General features: G+C 37.8%; 2 protein-coding genes across 2 annotated transcripts in view; both read left to right on the top strand.

The window, feature by feature from the left end:
• Nucleotides 1-22,236, top strand: part of LOC143641087 (3',5'-cyclic-AMP phosphodiesterase 4D-like) — a 195,964-nt gene that overhangs the window by 28,202 nt on the left and 145,526 nt on the right. Inside the window, exons 4-5 of the mRNA XM_077108497.1 lie at nucleotides 1,910-1,983; nucleotides 12,276-12,325. Coding sequence (XP_076964612.1) covers nucleotides 1,910-1,983; nucleotides 12,276-12,325 — 124 coding nt within the window. The remainder of the gene's footprint in view (nucleotides 1-1,909; nucleotides 1,984-12,275; nucleotides 12,326-22,236) is intronic.
• LOC143641092 (E3 ubiquitin-protein ligase ZFP91-like) lies at nucleotides 7,227-9,085 on the top strand. Its single transcript, XM_077108501.1, is given in 1 exon segment — nucleotides 7,227-9,085. A coding segment is annotated over 1 exon segment (1,719 nt). The 3' UTR covers nucleotides 8,946-9,085.

Genomic DNA, 22,236 nt, shown 5'->3' with positions numbered 1-22,236 from the left:
GTCTGATGTCAGCAGTTAGCTATTTGAATATTCTATCATAGGCAGTGTGACCTTTCAGAGCTGTGGGTTGTTTATGTGTGGTAATGAGCCAGGATTTTCCAGTGACTGAGTTAATCATGGCTGGCTCCTTAGGAAGCACCACAGATTCCTTCAGGGGAAATGCTGTAGGTCACTGTCCCAATGCACAAACTTCCATTGACCAACACAAATTAATGTCAATTTTTTGGTTTTTGAAGTCTGAAACATTTTTGTCTTGGAAAAAAATATAAACTGACTTTAGATCCATGCCAGATGGAAAAAAAAACTCTGGAACAATTCTGGAGCCCATAGAGCAATTAGAATTTGGGGGGCCCCTTTAGTACCACTCATAGTCACTAAATAAATTCCCTGTGTGTGTGCCAAATCATTAATCAAGTGAAATGCTTCCCCAATAAAATCACCCACACTGAGTGCTTTTTCTTGACACCTAACCTGTCATTTCTTCTAATTCACACTCCAATCCTGTTACAGCTTGTATTAAAGGAAACTGAGGTATGGAGAGGCTTGCATAACTTGTTCAGGTTCACACATTTAATACTTAACAGATTCAGGCAGCCTGGTTTGTTGTGCAATACCCTAGTAATTACCAAGACATATTTTAGCTAAATTTAGCATTCTGGTTTACATCCAGAACACCTGTAATTCCACCTAATTTAGGATCCACCCTGAGAAAATGAGCCCATTCTAGGAAAAAGCCAGGGGCAGTAGATTCATGCAACTTTTCTCTCCTAGGCTCACTTCCATTCCTTGGCCACCTTCTAGTCCCAACTGGAATTAAGAAAGGGGGCTATCAGAGGTGGTGGCATCGTTTTCCTGCCTTGTCATATGTGTAGATATATTTCATCTAGGTATTCATTCATACAATGCCATTTTATTGAGTATTTTCTGTGTTCCAGGAAGTGTGTGGTGTGTGTGTGTGCGTGTGTGTGTGTGTGTTTATATATATATATATATATATATATATATATATATATATATATATATATATATATATAGAGAGAGAGAGAGAGAGAGAGAGAGAGAGACAGAGACAGAGACAGAGAGAGACAGAGAGAGAGAGAGCAGTTGCATTTTGTGTAAGAAATACCTTCTTGGGGACTTCTTGTCATTCACAGTCTTAACCAAGGAAAAGACCATCTGTGCACTAGCTGGTACAGACACATGGCAAAGCTGAAAAGCGATCTAAGATTTACTTAGCTTACTGATTGCAAATTATGGAACTCTTCGTGAATTCTTTTTTTTTTCTCTTCTTCTTCTTCTCCTTCTCCTCCTCCTCCTCCTCCTCCTCCTCCTCCTCCTCCTTCTTCTTCTTCTTCTTCTTCTTCTTCTTCTTCTTCTTCTTCTTTAAGTTGTAGATGAATGCCTTTATTTAATTTATTTACTTTTATGTAGTGTTGAGGATCGAAACCAATGCCTCATACATTCTAGGCAAGAACTCTACCACTGAGCCACAACCCCAGCCCTCTTGATATATTCTTAAAGAGAATTTTGGAATAATTTTTATTTTTATCCTTAAAGTAAGCTTCATTAGTATTTTATACTACACTATTTCATATATGCATAAGATGCAACATACATGTTTGTTTGGGATATTGTGTTAGTGACTTGGGAATACAGGAATGCTATGGAGACTGCTGCTGCTGTGACCACATTTGTAGATAATGAAAAGGGATTTCTGGAAAATTTTGACAGTGTGATCTCTGTGGATTTCATATGGATGCATACAAGCTTTGCTAAGTGCTAGTAGATTCTTTAGTGGTATATGAAATTAAGTTTTAAGCATTATCAGATTTCCTCTTAACAAACCATTCTTAATTGCATTTAAGATGACCCCAGTTTAAGACATTTCTAGAATTTCTTTTTGTTGTAGGTCTTAGCCAGCCTGCGAACTGTACGAAACAATTTTGCTGCATTAACTAATTTGCAAGATCGAGCGCCTAGCAAGTAAGTTATTCTTTATTCCCTCTGTTTTGCTGAGATTTTAAAGAATGTCATCTCAATTTGAATTGAACTCAAGACAAAATATTAAATTTCTCTGAGTCACTGCCATGCAATCTAACCATGGACATTAACAAGACATCAGATGATACCCTGCTAATTCACTATAAATACAGTGTGGTGGTGATTCTAACATCAGAAATGAAACAGTATGACAAATCAATATTTCTGTCAGAAATTACCTGGCGTGATTTGTCTTCTAACCAGTAATTTATACTCAAAGTAACTTTATAGTTTTGGCTTATTTCATAAATTAGCCACAGGCAAATAATCTCATCATGCCTTAATGATATCTCAAAGTCATACCGTTAATTCTAAGACAACAATTAACTGGAAAAACACCAGATCTCAACAAAGATCTTTGATTCTCCTGCTGTCATTGACTCTCTGAGCAGCAGCATTTATGAGGCAATTAATAAAATTGAGATTAATGTGATAACAATAGAAGTGTTTGAGAGAGGGAAACTTGAAATGGAAAATGATTTAAAATTGGGGGATTTTGGAGCTGGGGCTGTAGCTCAGTGACAGAGCGCTTGCCTAGCATGCGTGAAGCATTGGGTTCGATCCTCAGCACCACATAAAAATTTTAAAAAGTAAAATAAAGATGTTCTGTCTATCTACAACTACAATGTTTTTTTTTACTTGGAGGATCCTGATAAATCTAAAAAATCAAAAAGAAGGAAGTAAATTTTGCAAAATTAAATGAGAAAACTGATAAACTATTATTCTAATATCTGTTATTTTTTAAAGTACTATTTATAATAAAGTGTTAAGATTATCAGCCTGGAAGAATTTTCCAAAACAAAACAAACAAAAAAATCAAATCAATATTAAGAGGACAGTGAGTAGAAACTTATTAGGGATTATGGTATATCTGAGTCTATATTATTTTATACTAGTTAACTACTTCTTAAAGAACATGAAAAAACTGAACTTTTCCACTCCATAATAACATAGTTTACCTCTACAATCCACATTTCCCTGATTAACAAGAAGCTATGGCCATTAGGCAAGTACTTCCTCTGATAGAGAAAACTTTTCTAAAAAAGAAATTTAAAAAAATAGTGGAAGTGCCACAACAGAAATAACTGAGATGGAACCTAGAACCCTGGTTCGATTGTCTTTCCCTCAGCTTGAACATTTACCTTCTCCTTCTTCTTTTCCACTTGACTAACTGGTTCATTCTTCTCATCACAGTTTAAGTATAATTGCTTTGGGGGCACTGTCCCTCACACTGCCAGATATAGACACAAAGTGACCAGCCCTAGCTGGCTGGCATGTCTTTCCCACTCTGTCTGGTTGCATCCTGTTATTCAAGCACATTTCTCCCTGTGCATTACTTGCCTGATCACCTGGTTGATCCTCAGCAATGTCAGTTCCCCAAGAGCAGGGGTGTGGCTGGTTCACATTCCTATTCCCAGTGCCTATCAGAACACAGAATAATTTCTCTGTTTTAGTCAGATTTTTCATTGCTGTGACCAAAATACCCAACACAAACTATGGAAGAGGGGAAATTTATTTGGGGCTCACTGATAGTTATAGAGGTCTCAGTCCACAGATGGCTGACCGCATAGCTCTGGGCCCTAGATGAGGCAGAACATCATGATAGAAGGATGTGGAGGAAGAAAGCAGCTCAAAACATCGCCAACAGAAAGCAGAGAGAGCCAAAGAGCTCCATTTACCAGAGACAAAATATAAACCCCAAAGGCACACTCCCAGTGACCAGTCTTCGCTAGCCACATCCTACCTGTCTTCAGTTACCACCCAGTTAATCCATTTCAGAGGTTTAAGTTACTAATTAGGTTACAGCTCTCATTTAACCTCATTTGCATTTTCTCACACATGAACTTTTGGGGACACCTCATTTCTAAATCTCTGCAAATGCTTGTTGACTGAAAGTGTAAAGTGGCCATTCAGCATTTAAAGCCTGAGGGTGTGTCATGAAGAAACCATTTATCTCCAGTTGTGTTGTCTATACAACATGGCCAGTTGTAAAACATCAGGCTGACCTCAATAGCCCTGAGGCCTTTGCTATTCAGTAGGTTATGGGTACAAACACAACCTTCTAGAAATTCTTAGCTCTGAAGGAAAAACAAAATTATTGGTTGCCACTAAAACTTGCAGTCTCAAATTTCAGTAAGAAATCGAGGTCTTGTCTCTAAAAGGCAAACAAGAAACTAATGCCCTATAAATTTCCTTTGGATGTGGTCACCTGAGTGCAAGCATTTAATATAACAAACACTTAATCAAACAGGTGTGAAAGTATCACACTGGTCCTTCTATCTCCAAAGAAATGTCCTCAGGCCCATTCTATACAAGGCAGAAGTTCTCAACAGATTTACAGGCACAGAATATATTAAAATGGAAAGGAGGGAGTGAGAAAATCATAGCTAACACCTGAACTTACACCTTCTTTGACTAACTACGCAATGCCCATGGAGACATTGAATTACAATATCATCTGGTAGACTCTAAGTGAAAGCCAGTGCATGGTCTCCTTTTTGGTCAATGCAGATTTGTACCTCCTTTATTAATTCAAACCAAATTAGCTTCCTGGGGTGTCGGAATAGTAGAATTCAATCTCCACACAGCTGGACTCTGTTGTGCTTGGTATTAGCAAAGAGGATGCCACTGGTACATGGCATGATGATTCTGAAAGAATCAGGATTCAATTGCCCTGCACTCCCTGTGCCACTAGAATATTTCCAAGCTCACAGTTAGAATTTGAAGAAGACCTGTGCTGCCTTTCACAGACTACCTTTTTATTTGCTTTAGGAAAGGAGTCTAGGAAGAACTCATCTAAGAACTTGGGTTTTTTGTTTGTTTGTTTGTTTGTTTTTTGTTGTTTTGTTTTGTTTTTTGCTTTAGGGTAGGTGTCTAGGAAGAACTCATCCAAGAGCTCTGGTGTTAGCCCACTAATGGTTTCTTGTGAACTTCTTGCTCTTTTGTGCCATTTAGATTTTTTTTATTCCAAGAATAAATTGTGGCTCATTCTTTTTAAAAATAATCTGTCAAGTTACCATGAATCCAGTGATTAATATTTTCTGCTTGTTATTTATTAAGATGTCAAGTTCCCAAGTGTCAGTGGTAGGATTGATAAAATGAGAATTAGTAGCAAGTCAACCATTTGGTTTTCCAAAACTATAAAAAAGGATAAGGTATTTTCCCAGACAAAAAGTCAATGTTTTCAAAATTTTCACAGAGCAAGGACTAAAAAACATTCTCAGACATCAATATTTGAGTCATTTGAATAAACTCTAGTCTATAACTATATCATCCTGAATATCCCCAAACTCATCTGAATAACAAACTCTCAGCAAGAAGGTAACTGCTAGTATAGAAAACAGAGCTATTTCAAAGCAGCAGTTTAAAACATTGACCTTTTTTAAATACAGCATTTATCAAGTTCAAATTTATATTTTTAATTTCTTTTCTTTCTCTCACTTCTATGGTGCTGGGGATCAACCCAGAGACTTACACATGCTAAGCAAGTTTTCTACCACTGAGCTATATCCCAGCACAGACTTTTATTTTCATAACTTAAAAAAAAACTAAAATAAGTCAGAAATGAATCATGGTGTATTTTCAATCAAACACAAAAATTCAATCCCAAGCTGACACCAATAAACTTAAGAGCGATGACCCAGAACCAGACGCTGAGTAGAACAAGAGAGAATTTACAACACCTAAGTGCTTTCTGTAAGCATCCCCCAGACCTGCTAGGATAGTCATCATCTTCAGCATTAGAGAGTCTGCTGCCAACTGCATATCTGTGTGGTTATCCATTCAGCTTCCACAAAAGCATCCCAAGCTAAGACAAAGAGTAGAGTGCAGCCTAAAGTCACATTACCTTGATTCAAATCTCTGCTGGCTTGGAACAGATTTTCAACTTCCCAAAGATTTGTTTTTCTCACTGGTAAAATGAGAACAATGATTCTATCAGCCTTGAGAATTTTTGTCAGGATTAAGTGAGATAATTCATTTAAAGTGCTCATTTAGTATAGTGTGTGACAGACACTAAGTGCTTATTAAGTGTAGCCACTAGAAGAAACACACACACACACACACACACACACACACAACCTCAACTATTTTACAGATATCCCTTAATATATCTATTTTTAAAGTATTTTAAAAGATGGCAACAAGTTAAAAGCTATCAATTATAAGTAACGATTTTATAAAGTTATATTCCAAAAAACTTTGGACAATCCATAAATGATATTTTTTCAACATAATTTATTGAGCACTGATTCAATACCAGATACATTGTTAACTTTTAACTTGTTGATATATATAATTGATAGCTTTTAACTTGTTGCCATCTTTAAAAACACTTTAAAATACATACATTCAGGGATATCTGTAAAATAGTTGAGGTCGTGTGTGTGTGTGTGTGTGTGTGTGTGTGTGTGCGCGCGCGCACAAGTGCTGGGCTTTGAAGGGAATATGAATTAATCATTATATATTACACACATACATATATATATTTTTGTTTGTTTTTTGTTTTTGTTTTTTTACCTCAAGGTGTTTATAATCATCTTGTGGAACCTGGCAAACATCTGTTAAAAAGTAGGAAAGAATACTAGATGGAATCTATTTAAATATCTTAGGTTTACAATATTTCTAAAATCTCTATAGCATATGTTTATACAACTTGTCAAAATACCTCTCTAACACATGTATCAGAAATGTTTCTCAATGTAAGAAAATAGGAAAAAAAAATAAATACCTTCTCTAAGATACTTTAGAAAGAATCGTGCACTTCTGAGGCTTTATTTCAAAATCAAAGATTCTTAGCACTGTTTTAAGGAAAACAGTGATAATTTGACTACTTTTCTAAATTCAGAAAGTCTGTGTTACCTATGTAAACCCTAGCTTAATTGAATATAGTCATCATGTTCCTGTAACATGAACATCATAATCTTCCCCAATGTCTATCACCATGAGACTTAACTGTTTTAAAAATTTGATACGTATGATCTGAGATTTAGTAAAAGGGTCCCCAAGAATTGACTGAAGGAAATCTGAAGGAAATCTTCATTTGCATCTCCTAACTTAAAAATAATCCTTAAGAGAGTGAGTCGGACGCTCCGGGAGGCGAGGGGGGCGGGGGGAGCAGCGTCGCGGCTGCGGCGGCCTCCGCCTCCACCGCCTGGAACGAGGGGGTGGGGGACGGACAAGCCCCGATGCCTGGGGAGACGGAAGAGCCGAGACCCCCGGAGCAGCAGGACCAGGAAGGGGGAGAGGCGGGGGCCAAGGCGGCTCCAGAGGAGACCCAACAACGGCCCCTTGAGGTGGCGGCGGCGGCGGCGCCTGCGGGGACCTCGAGCAGCCGCGTGCTGAGGGGAGGTCGGGACCGAGGCCGAGCCGCTGCAGCCGCCGCCGCCGCCGCTGCTGTGTCCCGCCGGAGGAAGGCCGAGTATCCCCACCCGCGGAGGAGCAGCCCCAGCGCCAGGCCTCTCGACGCCCCAGGGCAGCAGTCCCAGGCCGCGAAGGCCCCGTCTCCAGTTCAGGGCAAGAAGAGTCCGTGACTCCTATGCGTAGAAAAAATAACAACTGATAAAGATCCTAAGGAAGAGAAAGAGGAAGAAGACGAGTCTGCTCTCCCTCAGGAAGTTTCCGTTGCTGCATCTAGACCTAGCCGGGGCTGGTGCAGTAGTACCAGGACATCTATCTCTTGCCTTCGAGATACAGAAAACACTCGAAGTTCTCGCTCCAAGACTGGGTCATTGCAGCTCATCTGCAAGTCAGAACCAATTACAGATCAGCTTGATTATGAAGTTGCAGAAGAACATCAGTCTTCTGGTGGCATCAGTGATGAGGAAGAGGAGGAGGAAGAAGAAATGCTAATCAGTGAAGAAGAAATACCATTTAAAGATGATCCAAGAGATAAGACCTACAGACCTCACTTAGAAAGGGAAACCCCAAAGCCACGGAGAAAATCAGGGAAGGTGAAAGAAGAGAAAGAAAAGAAAGAAATTAAAATGGAAGTAGAAGTGGAGGTGAAAGAAGAGAATGAAATTAGGGAAGATGAGGAACCTCCTAGGAAGAGAGGAAGAAGGCAAAAAGATGACAAAAGTCCACGTTTACCCAAAAGGAGGAAAAAACCTCCAATTCAATATGTCCGTTGTGAGATGGAAGGATGTGGAACTGTTCTTGCTCACCCTCACTATTTGCAGCATCACATTAAATACCAGCATTTGCTGAAGAAGAAATATGTATGTCCCCATCCCTCCTGTGGACGACTCTTTAGGCTCCAGAAACAACTTCTGCGACATGCCAAACATCATACTGATCAAAGGGATTATATCTGTGAGTATTGTGCTCGGGCCTTCAAGAGTTCCCACAATCTGGCAGTGCACAGGATGATTCACACTGGCGAGAAGCCATTACAATGTGAGATCTGTGGATTTACTTGTCGACAAAAGGCATCCCTTAATTGGCACATGAAGAAGCATGATGCAGACTCCTTCTACCAGTTTTCTTGCAATATCTGTGGCAAAAAATTTGAGAAGAAGGACAGCATAGTGGCACACAAAGCAAAAAGCCACCCTGAGGTGCTGATTGCAGAAGCTCTGGCTGCCAATGCAGGCGCCCTCATCACCAGCACAGATATTCTGGGCACTAACCCAGAGTCCCTGACACAACCTGCAGATGGTCAGGGTCTTCCTCTTCTTCCTGAACCCTTGGGAAATTCAACTTCTGGAGAGTGCCTGCTGCTAGAAGCTGAAGGGATGTCAAAGTCGTACTGCAGTGGGACAGAACGGGTGAGCCTGATGGCTGATGGAAAGATCTTTGTGGGAAGTGGCAGCAGTGGGGGCACTGAAGGGCTGGTCATGAACTCGGATATTCTCGGTGCTACCACAGAGGTTCTGATTGAAGATTCAGACTCTACTGGACCTTAGTGGAAAGGAAGACTTTGGACGCTGGGACAGTTCAGACTTTGTATTTAAAAGATAAAAAGGACAAAAAAAATTTAAAGCATTTAAAATCTAGTAAAATAACTGAAGGGCCTGCTCTTTCCCTTGTGGATCACAGCACACACAAACCCCATCCCAAGAGCTCCCTCTGTTCTCCCTCTTATAAAATTGATGTTGCCTTTAACAGAAAGGTAGACAAAAAGCAGCAGCAGCTCTAAAAGTGAGGGTTAATCCTCATACTCGGTTCCAGCCAGCAGCAGACTTATGCTCAATTGGCAGATCCCCTTTCCAACCCGTAACTCTGATGTGCTCTGGATCAGCTTTTGACTCAATAGTATACTACTGTCCTTTCAATCCTATCTTCTCTTCCACTGCTGCCCTATGGTTCTGGCTTCTACCCACTGCAACACACTTATCCTCAAATACTATGTAATTCTAATCTCTGGAGGCTGGCAGCTTGACTTGGCACTTTAGGCCCCTTAACAGGATGTGCTGTTAAAACAGCACATGTTTCTCACCCCTCTTTCTCCATTCCCCACTGGGTTTTGGAAAGGAAGGATACATGTGGACCACCTCCCGCCTCTTTGATCCCAGCACCTCATTCCCCCTCCCAAACCTTCATATGGCTCTTAATGGTGCTTATTTGCTTGGAAGCAGGCTCCCAAGAGGGAGGGGGCTGCCCTCTACACAGTCTTTTTGACTGTAAGATAGGGCTGTGTATTAGTGAGACAGTGAGAAAAGTCCCAGGCTAATGGCAGAAATTTGCACTTTGAACATGTGTGTTTTTGTGTTGTGGAACCTGAGATTTCTTATTTATTAATGGAAAGTCTGATTTTTTTGGGGGGGGAGGGTCTTCGTTGCTATATTTTGTGGGGCTGGGAGAGATTAGATTATTCTGACATGGGATCCTTTCCACAAGAGGTACTTTGAAGGTAAGGCATAGGGTTGAAAAGCACAGCCAGCCTCTAAAATCATAGCTCTCCAGTGGCCTTTAAAGAAAGCTGGTCCTCAGCATTAACAAAATCACTACAATAGCCTAGTGCTTTTTTTTGGAAGCCTTCTTAGGGAAGGATAATGGGTTTGTGGTAACCAATGTGCTCTTTGAGATTTTAAGAGCATTGAGATTTAAGGAATTTTGAGGGGATGAGGATGGTTGTTCAGGTCTGAATTACAGATATGAGATTTTTTTTTCTTGTGAATTTCCTTTTGTCTCTATCATTTCCTTTTATATATCACCCTTCTTGCCTGTTGGTTGTTTTGGTTTGTTTTGTTGTTTTTGTTTTTTGCTTTGCTTTATCATTGGTTTGCGGCAGCTCCCTATTAGACATTTAGAGAAAGAACAAAGTGTAAGAATCCTAAGTAAGTCAAAGAAAACTGCTGATTTGTTTCTCTTTTAGTAAGACCTCAGAAAAGACTTCAGTAGACAAAGTTAGGCTATATGATAATGGCTTTGGCTTTCACCTGAAGTTCTGGAAATTACCACTTCCCTTCAGATAGATTTTCATGGGGTGTGGATTGCTTATTACTATACATGGGCATTTTTGTACAAGCTTGTAACTCTCAAAAGACTAAAAACTTATTTTATTTTGACTGATTTTTAGAGTCTTAGAAGGGCAATTCCTATCCTATGTACCTCAGAAGCCAGAATTGAAAACTTACCCTATTTGTTTATTGTCAGAAATGTGTGATGGCTGTTGGAAAGAATGAAGTTTTGCTGAGAACAAAATAAGGAACAACTTGTTTTTCACAAACACTAAAACTACCAAATTTGTCAGTTTTCTCTTTAATTTATTTTTTTCCAAAAGGGGGGTAACAATGTCATCTCTGAAAGAGGCTTACTGTACACCCACTAGTGTTGGTGGTTGGGATGCCAGGGAATAGGGAGTGAGACACCTACAGTAAATAGTCTTACATGCACTATTGTTTCAGAGTGTTGCAGATCTGCCATCTCTCCAATGTGAGGGTAGAACATGGAATTAGGATAGAAAGGATACAGAAAAGATAGAAGGGATGCAGAATATGCTTTCCTGCCCACAGCGAGGGGTTTGCAGTTTTAATTTGGTATATTGAGTGGATTTGAAAATACTAAGATGGATTGAGTGGGTCTACAACAAAGTTCCGTTTTATACTGTTTCACTAACTAGCATCTATATCCCACACTTACCTTTTTGTCTTTGTCACACCTAGACTTTGTCTTCATGAACTTCACTTGCACTGGTTAGTCATCAGATATTTTAGCCACCTATACAAAAGCAAACTGCATTAACGGGGGGAAAGTCACTTCTCTGGGATGGGGGAATATGTTCTCCTTTGTATCACACTCCCCTCCCCATAAAAAGCAACTAGTTAGTTCCAATTGGAAACTCCTATCCTTCCCCTTTGTTGGGGGTGGAAATCCTCTTTCACAGCTACCATTTGCTGACAATAAATTATTGTAGCAGTTTGCAATAAATTTTAAAATATTTTTCATGGAGTTTATATTTTTCCTTTTGAGAAAGGAATGCTATCATAGTAAAGAGTCTATATAAGTAAACTATCTAAGCCCCATTTATGTTCTGCTCCCCCTGCCATTGTTTATTTCATTGTCTCTCCAAGGACCTCTTTTAATCTTGAAAATCTGTATTTCATACTCTTTATTAGTCTAATTTTGTTACCTTTTTAATAACTTGCCATGTCATATTCTCCAGCTTGAATTGGCATTTCTAAATTCTGATAATGTCATTGAGATGTCACTATTCGGTATTTCTAGAAGATGTACTTCTCCCTTGCTTGTGATTGCCCAGGGTTATTTTGAACAATCTTAATATGTTTCAGACAGTTTAGATACTGGCTGGGAGTACTGGGAATAAGAAAATTATTTAGGTATAGAAAGCATCCACATAGAGCACTTGAACCTCCTTTGTACCTGTTTGGAGGGAAAAAAATCATAAAATATACTACCAACCTAAATAAGATTATTACAGTCTCATTGTTTGCAGTACCATTTTTTCCTCCTGTCTTTCCCACTTTCCAATGTACTCAAGAAAATTGAAAAATTGTAATGGATCAATTGAAAATATTTTATTTCCTGAAAGCCTTTTTTGCCTATTGTAATGTGCAGGACCCTTCTCCTTTGATGAAAGAGATGGGTAGTTAAGATACCTGAATCTAGGTTGAAAAGGTTGTGTAAAAAGAAATTATAATAAAAGGGATACTTTGCTTTTCAAAAAAAAATAATAATCCTTAAAATTAAAATTTCATATCTAAAATGACTCAGCACATACTCAAATCAACAAGGACCACGTACTTACTGCTTTGTATTTTTTTCTTTGTCAGAAGATCACCAATGTGCAACCAACCATCCATCAACAAAGCCACTATAACAGGTAAGAGAGATCTGCGGACTTATTCTTCTTGTGTCCAGGAAGAATCTGTATCTTTCAACAGTCAACATCACATTAATGCTGATTCTATACTCCAATTCTAAAATGTCAAAGAAATAAATTTTTTTTTCTTTATGTTATCCTCACAATCATTGATCTTACAATTTTTCCATTTAAGCTGTTCCTTGGAAAACCTGTTCTAATGTGCCCCATTCTTAACCACTTGACTTTATATTGGAACTCAGTTCAGCTTTGCTCTAGGCATTTGTGTTGCGGGAGACAGAGTTACCCTCAGAATACCTGCCATTTTTGTTCCAGGCTTGGTTATCTGCTTCATCTTCATATATGGTAGTTTAGTTTAATGAAACTAAAAGTATAAATAAGAGAAATATGTGTTTTGTGCTGGAAGGAACATATTACTATTCCAGTAGTTCTTATGGGAACTCGGGTTGCTGAGTATAAATACAACTTGTGAGGGGAGAGAAAAAGTTATTACACAATACAGAAAAGTTCAGTGTGATGAGAAAATGGTCTGTTATGCCAGATTTGTGAGACCCCAGTAGACCTCCAGGAGCAGAATACATTGCAATCACACAAGAGTCTTTATTGCAAGCTGGAGCCTGGATTCACAACCAATCCCAATGCAGCCAATTCACAACCAATCCCGGTCCTTTGTTCAGTGAGATTTTATAGGTTTTGGGGGGATACTCTATATGTCACAACATAACACAGCAAATCATTCCATATCTCGGGAAAATCATTGATTAGCACATTCACTGGTGGGAACAAGTTGGGTAAGGGTGATTGGCTAGTACATGAGGGGGATTCCTTTGAACTGATTGGTTTAAGTGATGAGGGGTGTACGTGCTAAACTACATGGTTTCCCAACATGTTATCAACCACCATAAACTACTGGGGTGGGTCATCTGGCATTCCAGGTATTTTCCCTGTCTTATGCTGATTGGAGGTTGCTAGGGGGGTTGCCATGGGTCTTCACCTAGCCTAACTGAGTCAGGGACACCTGGCACCACAGACCTCTCCTGTTATTTACAGACAAACAACTCAGCAAGGTGGGTATGTGCTTAGGAGTGCTCTGTGGATTTTTCCAAGGACAAGGGTCAGGCCCCCTTCCTTAGGACAGGCCTTGAGATAGAAGCTGCTGTTATTTATTTATTTATTTTTAAAATGGAGTCACATTAGTTTCTCAGGTCCACAAATGTTTGGAAAAGAAAAGTAGAAGAAAGGATGAGGGAAAGAAAAGGCATAAAAATGTATTATCCCCATGCCTACTGGTCTGATTTAACCAGGAGACTTGACCTGAACTGAACCAAAAACAGAATGAATGATCTCATTTTGCTGAACCTGAAACCAAATTGAACCTCATTTAATCATTTCTCAAAACCCCAATTGATTCATTGAAATAATTGCCTGGAAAAGAAAACCTATGATTTCTAAAATTATTACCAAAAGAAAATTAACATACTCTCCAAACTAGGCCAATACTTCATCTTGATTCAAGTGTCTTCTTAGAACCCCAACCCTTAATAAGGAGCTTCTTGTTAAATTTTTAGTGAATGCAGATTTCTTGAAATTTAACTTTGTCATGTGCAATCAACTGGTTGCCTTTGTAGTCACCACATCAGAGTTGATTCTGAAACAGTAGTTAATGTTATCTTCTTATCTGAAAGTCTACCAAATAGCATTTGTATTTCAATGACTATTACATTTTTTGTTCTTTTTTCCGTGTTTCACTTTACAAATCTTGTTGGTAATGACTTTTCATTGTCATTTCATAGTATACATGTATTCATTTCATAGTATACATATGGTTTACCAATTTTGTTCTTGACATTGACCAAGAGATCAACAGTAAAGAATTTCTAAATACCAGAATAAGTTATTTTAGGAACAAAAGCCACATTGAACCTGGTCTCCAGCCCTGCTTCAGGAATTACAGGTACCCCTGTGAACAGGAGCTACCTTCCCCCCACCCACTTTTGCAATAAGCAAGACTGACATTTTGGTTTGAGTACAATGTGTGCTATTTTGGTCTCTTGGCATTTGTTTGTTTGTTTTGTTTTAGTTTGAGGTTGCATATGAGCTTGCCTCACAGATGGGGCAGCATCTTCCCAGAAGAACAGCTTTAGGCACTAGTAGAACTCCTTTGTGTCCTACACAAGATGTTTGGGTGCTCAGTGGTCAGAGCAGCTGCCAGCCACCTTGGCAGATGACCAGCTGCACTCAGAGACCACAGACATGTTCTTACACATAGGTGAGAAACCCCATAGAAGATCCCAGAAACTTTTACATAATATTGAATGAATCCCTGGAGAGGGAACTAAGAGACACTGGAATTGGGCAATTAAGGCTAATGGGGCCTCATTTGTACCCAATAACTCCTGACCTGAGGACTACAGAAGCATCCCATGTAGGAAGGGAGAGCAATTAGCTGTCATTAACTGCTTGGTAGCTGGGCTCCTCACAAAGCCCAACAGGAAATTGCCTGGCTAGTGAAAGGAAGTCTTTTTTTCTTGTCCAAATATTGCAAACCAAGGTGGGAAGAGGGGTCTGGAGTGTGAGGGGATGATGGCAAGAGCAGTGAAAAGTTCCTGTCTGTCATCCCATTCTGAAAAAGTGAGTCCTTAAAACCTAAACAATAATGGTAATGGTGGTTGAGTCTTTGACACAAGTTAGACTTCAGATAAGAAAAGGTAGTACTTATGTGTTTCTTCCCTCCAGACTTATTCCCTCCTTTTAGAAGCTCACTTTATCTCTGTAGTAGTACTGAGAAGATGAGAAAAGGTTTTTTTTGTTGTTGTTGTTGTTGTTTTTTAAGTCAGTAAGGCAACCTATCAGATCAAGGCAGCCATCTTTGAAATTTTGCTGAAAATCTGGAGGAATAGGGTTGTCTAAATTCATTTCCTCACTTGCCCAAAGGGCTATATTGAACAAGCTCAAGGCTCCCCTTCAGGAGTCCTTCATAGATCTACATAGATGTGATTAAAATTGTGAGCTGCCTGTCCAGAACTCAAATTGTTCTCTATCATGACAGCTGTATGGCCCTGAGCAGGTTGCATACCTTTCTCTGCCTTGGTTTCTCCATCTATAAAATAGTGATCCCACTTTATGCAGTAAGATCACCGTTGGTAGGTGCCATGAAGTAATGTGTTCACTTTTACTAGCATGGTGCCCAGTAGTGTCAGCACTCAATACATCTTGGTAAAATTTGTTTTGTTGTTTTGGTTTCTCTGACCTACTCTGTACATAGAACTAGGGGTGCCAGTTCAGACTCTATAAAAAGTACCAGAGATTATCCTCATAAATTTATAAAATACATAGATTTATTTCTATGGTGTTAGAGGCTGAGATCAACTTGTCAATGTGTTTGAGTTCTGGGGAAGGACAGGTTGCAGACCTGTCTTTCTATTATATCCTCACAGGGTCGAAAGGGGGCAAGCGGGTAGATTCCTTTAAAAGGGTGCTAATTCCATGCTCAGGACCTGATTATCTCCCCAAAGCCTCACCTTCAACTATTACCATGTTGGAGATTAGGATGTCAATGTGAATTTGAGGTGCCCATACACATTCAGTCCATCATGAGGGACAGTGAAAGGGACAGGACAGAAATTAAAAAGAAAAGGGAAGAGTGAGAGAAAGACAAGGATGCAGAATCATAAGAGTAATGTGTGTGGATCCCCCAGAATGGCCCACAGGGACATACTGGCTTTGGACCTGTCCAAATGACACCTCCTGTTGTCCTAATTTTGTGTCCTTTCCCCTCATCACTGTCATAGATGTTAGTGAATATTTTATTGAGATAAGATTATTCTTCAGAGTCTAAAAACTTACTTTTGAGAGCTAGTTTTTTGAAGGAAAAAATAATTCACTATAACTCTTCCATAAACCAATTCTTTAAGTGTAAAAAATAATTAAGAACTTCTATGTCATATAATATTTCCTGAAAATTACTTCCATAGAACATATAACACCATTTTACCCATTCAAGTTTGATTATTTATTGGTACTGTGGATTGAACCCAGGAGTACTTCACCACTGAATGTCATTTCCAGCCCTTTTTATTTTTATTTTTATTTTTTTTAAATTTGAGACAAGATCTTGCTAAGTTGCTTAGGGCCCCACTAAATTGCTGAGGTTGGACTCCAACTAGTCATACACCTGCCTCATCTTTTCAAATCGCTGGGATTTCAGGTGTGTGCCATCATGCCAGGGTCAGGTTTTTGTTGTTGTTACTTTGATAAATATTAAACACAGAGAAGTTCTACTTCATACCAGAGTTAAAACATGTCAGATACCTGTCAGTTTTTATTTTTATTTATGAGAGGTAATTACATAGATCTAAAATGACCTAATAATTCTTTAAAGATAGGGCTTCTAAAATAGTATTTTTTTAAAAAAAGATTTACTACTGAAGAGCTGTTTTTAAAAATGTTTTTAATTAGTTGTTGATGGATCTTTATTTTATTTTTTTATTCATATGCAGTGCTGAGAATTGAACCCAGTGCCTCACACATGCTAGGCAAGCACTCTACCATTGAGCCACAACCCCAGCCCAAGAGCTATTTTATTCTTCATTTGTGATATAACAAAAAGCTGATGTGTGGCTTTCAGATCCTGATTACTTTCAGTATTACTTTCAGTATGTTTCTGAATTTCCATATTTTAATCTTACTTATTTAATCATCTTTAATTTGAGGATTTTCATGCATGAATGTAACTCAGAGAAAAGCTATTTAAATTTCTTTCTTTGGAAGATGTGAAGACTGAAATCTCATGAGTCAAAAATCTACTTGGTGGCAGCTCTGAAAATAAATATAAGGTTCCATTTTCCCTTATTACACCCTAATAAAATAAAATAACCCACCATAATAAGATAGTCTTCAGACTTGTAGAATTTTGTTTTTCAGGAAAGTAAAAGAAATATTTAAAAATATTAATTTCTGAGTAACAGATGTATCATTTGTTTTTTGTACATGGACTTGAAAATTAGAAAAAATATTGTCCCAATTTCTCATTGGATATGTGTTCATTGTTAGAGTTATTTTAATTATATTCACTGATTATCCTAGAGGCAGAAAAATGGGTAGCCTAAGGCTTTGGACTTCGGACTTTGGAGAAATACAAGTTCTTATACCCAGGCAATACAATTAGTGCAATTGCCTTCCCTCTACTGTAGAGGGCGACACACAATGCCCTGAGGAGCATAAAACACCACAAAAGTAGTTTCAGTCAGGAAAAGAATATGCATTAAGTCTCTGTTCCACTTCATATTTTTTAACCCTGAAAACTCATGGCTCTATTAAAAAACTGAGTTTATTACAATAGAATTTTGTCAATCTGTAAAGCAGAGTATTAAAAAGAAAACTATCCAAATACTAGTCAGTTAAAACATGAGAAGAAATGTAACTGTGTTTGTTATTGATCTAAAGCACAAATAATTTCTAAGATTGAATAAGAGGTGAAAAACATAACACAGACATTCAACTGGAATAGTTATTTTCTTATTATCTGAACTAATCATTTAATACTTTGAGCTTAAAGAAAAGAAACTAAGTATGTCATGGTGAGAGTAATGATGCTAACACTTATTTAGATCTGCCTGTAAGTCTTTGGGTCTGTAACAAACACTATATATAACATAATACATCATATACAAAATAAAAATATATATGTGTACCTTTATCTGAAATTATAGTTTGGAGCAAAAGCCACATAAAGAAGGAAGATGGGACCTATGTGAGAGGGATGTACAAGTCTTGAGAAGACACTAACCCTGTTAAGTCAGTATGTAAGAACAGAAGGCCACATAGCCCATCTCCTTTTCAGTCACTCACAGGCACTGGCTGCCTCCTGTAGTCCTTTTTTAAATTTTTTATTCTTTTTAGTTATACTGACAATAGAATGTATTTTAACATATTATGCAAACATGGAGTCTAACTTCCCATTCTTGTACATGATGTGGAGTTATGAATACTGGTCATGTATTCATATAGGAACATAGGAAAGTTATGTCCAACTCATTCTACTGTCTTTCCTACTCCCATCCCCATGAACTCCCACTCCCTTCCTGCAGTCCTTTTTATTTCTCCTTTAGTAAGAGCAAAGATTGTGACAATGCTTTAAAAAATGTGAAGAATGAGTGCTCAGTAAGATTTGTTAGGATGCACTTAAAAAATGCTGATGATGTATCATGTTTAATAACTTTAATTTTAAAAAATCAGGATTGTAGCTGTGCATGATTATAAATTGACTTCTTTGGAGTCTTACTTGTTTTACTTTCATACTTAATACAAATAATGACTGTCAGGTATTTCAAAATTTTAAAATAAAGTTTACTTTTATAAAAATTCCACATGAAAAATACTTTTCTGGAGGAAAAAATGCATAGTTGCTTAAATGCATAGAGTATGACTATTTATTAGTTAAACCTATTATCTGTTGGATAGGTAAATGTCTATTTTCTTCCTTACTAACACAACTTATAACTTGTTTTGCCTTTCTCTGCTTTTATTTTGATAAGTAAAGTTATACCTATTAGTATAGAAAAAGACCAGATCTGAAAAGTGACTTTTTGACTGGGAATTGATGAAAGTTTTATATGGTGTTAAGAGCAGTGAAAACAAGTGAAATTGCATAATTATGGGGAAAATAAGTCTATCTCAATTGCTTAAATATCTGGTTTGGATACTTTCTTATAACTTTAGTTAAAATAAATGAATGGTACTAAATGTTTGTTTTGTTATCACAACAAAAACATTTAGTCCAGCCATTTAAGTTGAATTCAGCTTTCCTATGACCACCTGTGTAATTTTGCTTGATTTACTTCAATTCACTAAATTTTGTTTTTATCACCAGTAAATTCTAAGTCAGTGCTTGACATAATGCTTGGTACCCAGGATATATTCATAAAATATTAGTTATCATTATTAATGTAACTATATTATTACTGACATTATCCATCTGGCCAAAAGATGTTTTATAAGCACCTTGTATAAGGTATGTAACAAATTAGGTGTGTTGGAGTAAAAGTGACTCTGGCTTTAAAGGATTCACAATCTAGGGGAGAAGGAATTATAAATAATTAATACTTGCTAATATCATGATTGAAGGTTCTTCAAATAATATGTATTTGAAGGCAAGGTGAATGGTTCTACCTAGGAAGAGCTCTCTGCTAAACTTCTAAGAATATGGTATTCTTCATGTGGTAAGGTAAAGATTACCTCAAAGCAGAACCAATAAGAGTGAGATGTGGAAGCATGATCAGGCTATTGGGAACAAAAAAGGACAAATGGAGTTAAAAGTGTATAGAAGCAACTAAAGATAAGTCTCCAAAATTAGATTAAAGCAATCTCACTGGTGTCCTATACCAAGAATAGTGGACTTCCTTTTATGGGCAATGGAAAATCATCAATTAATACTATTTATTTATATATTTATTTGTATGATCCTGGGGTTCAAATCCAAGGCCTTATACAGGTTAGGCAAGCACTTTACTTAGGGGGTATACATCCAGCCCCATAAATCAATTTTAAGCAGGGAAACAAATAGGCCTTTTAGAGTGACCACCTCTGGAAACAGCATAGGCATTGTAATGTGGCTCCAACCTGGGGTGGTAGCCTCAGAAGAGAGGTGAGGGAATAGATTCACAATTCATTTCTGAGAAACAATTAAAAATAGTTAGGAGTTGATTAGATTGGAGAATGAGGAAGAAGTAAATAGTGAGATCATATATACAGATGTCAATCATAGTATCATGAATATACATAAAATATTTAAAACAACCCAAATGTTAAATAATATATCATAATTCTATTTAGGTATTAAAAATTTCATTCCAAGAATGATTTATTTATGAAAAATATTCAATAATATAGAAAATGGTTTTCATTTTAAGAAATATATTATGGACATTGGATTCAATTTAAGACAGGTTTAGATGTTGATTAGTGATTGGCAAGAGCAGATAGTACCCTTTTGCACAGAATCTGGTGAATGATATTTAAGTATTTCTAAGGATTCAGTTATCAACCTCTTATGACCTAAAAGAGGTTCTGCTGAGAAATTGTCTAATCATATTTCAATATTAAGGTGCCAGAATTGAGCATGAACTATATTTCCAAATAATATTTCTTGGATAGAGCAGCACTCTACTGATTATTGAGTCTATGAAAGGACCATTCTGTTATTTTCCAACTGGTCAGAAAAGCTACCATGTTTTCAGAGAATCTAAATGTCACCACCAAAGTCCACTCTGCCCAGTATCCCTTCCTTATTTCCCTGAGTTTTAGAAAGGGCGAAACTTCTCAAACCTGCCTGATCCAAGGAATCCCCAAGGGATATTTAAAAACCAACACAGAAAGACTGGTTCCCAAACGTTGCAGAACAGAATTCTTGAGATAAGATTCAGAATCTGGATTATTAACCAGTGATGCCAGGTGGAAAATGGGATGGGCCAAATTTGGGAGAATAAAAGATACTGAGTGCAGCAAGTAAGAATGCTGTCTGTGCACAGTGTTGTCATTGAGTTGCCAGTAATTTGTTGGAAAATTTCTGCCTCTCTGAAAAAGGCATATAGTGACACCCACGCCCCCACCTAACAAACAGTGCAGTCTAGGATACATGAGATAATGGTTGACAAGTGCTCCGGCAACTGGTAGAAAGAAATACAAGGTGATCTTATTATCTGGCACCCCCGTCATCACGGTCGTCATCATCAGGGTCATCATCTCTATTATCTCTCAAAATGTATACAAGATTTTAATTAGAGCACTGCTCCACTCCTAGAAGAAAATGGAGCCTTGTGTCCACGTTTGTGAATGGGGGTAGGAGTGATTTAGGGAAATGTTATGTTTGGTAACTGTATTCTTTTTTGTCTTTGGAAACACAGTACCAAGTCGCCTGAAAAAAAAAAAAGGAAAATAAACAACAAAAGCAGCATTCTTCAGTCACTCCCTTTATCCACTAAGTGCTTCCTACCCATATGAGCCTAGAAACTATTCTAGGCATAGTCAGAAATACAATGACTGTGGTGGGCCAACTGAAAATTCCTTTGGGGCTAATTTCTCAAATTTTACTGTTTAAATGTTAAACTGAATTATTTTATCTCTGCAAAGAAATAGAGTTCACTCATGGTCTGCTTTCTTTTACTATTTCAAAAATGCTTTAAAAATCAGTTGAATATATTACTAATACTAACAAAAACTAACATTTACTGACATTTGATATGAACTAAACACTGTAGACCTGTCATCTTTTAAAAAAAATACAGAAATCAGAAGAGATAGACACTGTTACTATTCCTGCTTTATAGATGAGAAAATAGGTAAGAAAAGTTAAATAACTTGATCAAAGAAATATAGCTAATGAAATACTAAGTGTAGATTAAGCTTAGCTCACAGAATGTTAAGTAATTTCTCCCCCTAAATTTATTGACATAGACACCCAAACCTTTGCAAGCTGTTGTATCTACCGCCCCATAAAAAAAGTTATTCCCTGGGGATGTTGGACCTTCCCCATCCCCCTGAACCCTGCTTCTTTCCTTTTCCCTTTCTTTATTTTCTTTTTTGTTTTGAGGGTAGAGAATAAATCTATGCCATCTATTGCTGAACATATATGGATGGAGGGTAGGACTTAGAGAGGAAAAAGATCTATTGATGCAGAGAATCCCTTTGGGAACCCCTAAAAAATCAGTTCTATTAGTGAAGTGAAGGACTCCTGCCTAGGGCATAGAGTCCTTCAGGTACTCATCAGTCTCTGCTGTTCTTTTCATGATTCATCTGTTGTGACCTGAGTGCTCAGGGCAGTAATATCAACCAGCCAGGGTCCCAGGTCTGTGTGAGAAGTGAGGCAGATGGAGAATTTCAGGACTGGGGAGAAGCCAAGTTTGAGCTTTGCT

Source organism: Callospermophilus lateralis, unplaced genomic scaffold (assembly GCF_048772815.1).
Source record: "Callospermophilus lateralis isolate mCalLat2 unplaced genomic scaffold, mCalLat2.hap1 Scaffold_84, whole genome shotgun sequence".
Classification (NCBI taxonomy): Eukaryota; Metazoa; Chordata; class Mammalia; order Rodentia; family Sciuridae; genus Callospermophilus; species Callospermophilus lateralis.
The sequence above is the reverse complement of the archived record's forward strand: the minus strand, read 5'-3'. Positions and strand labels throughout refer to the sequence as shown.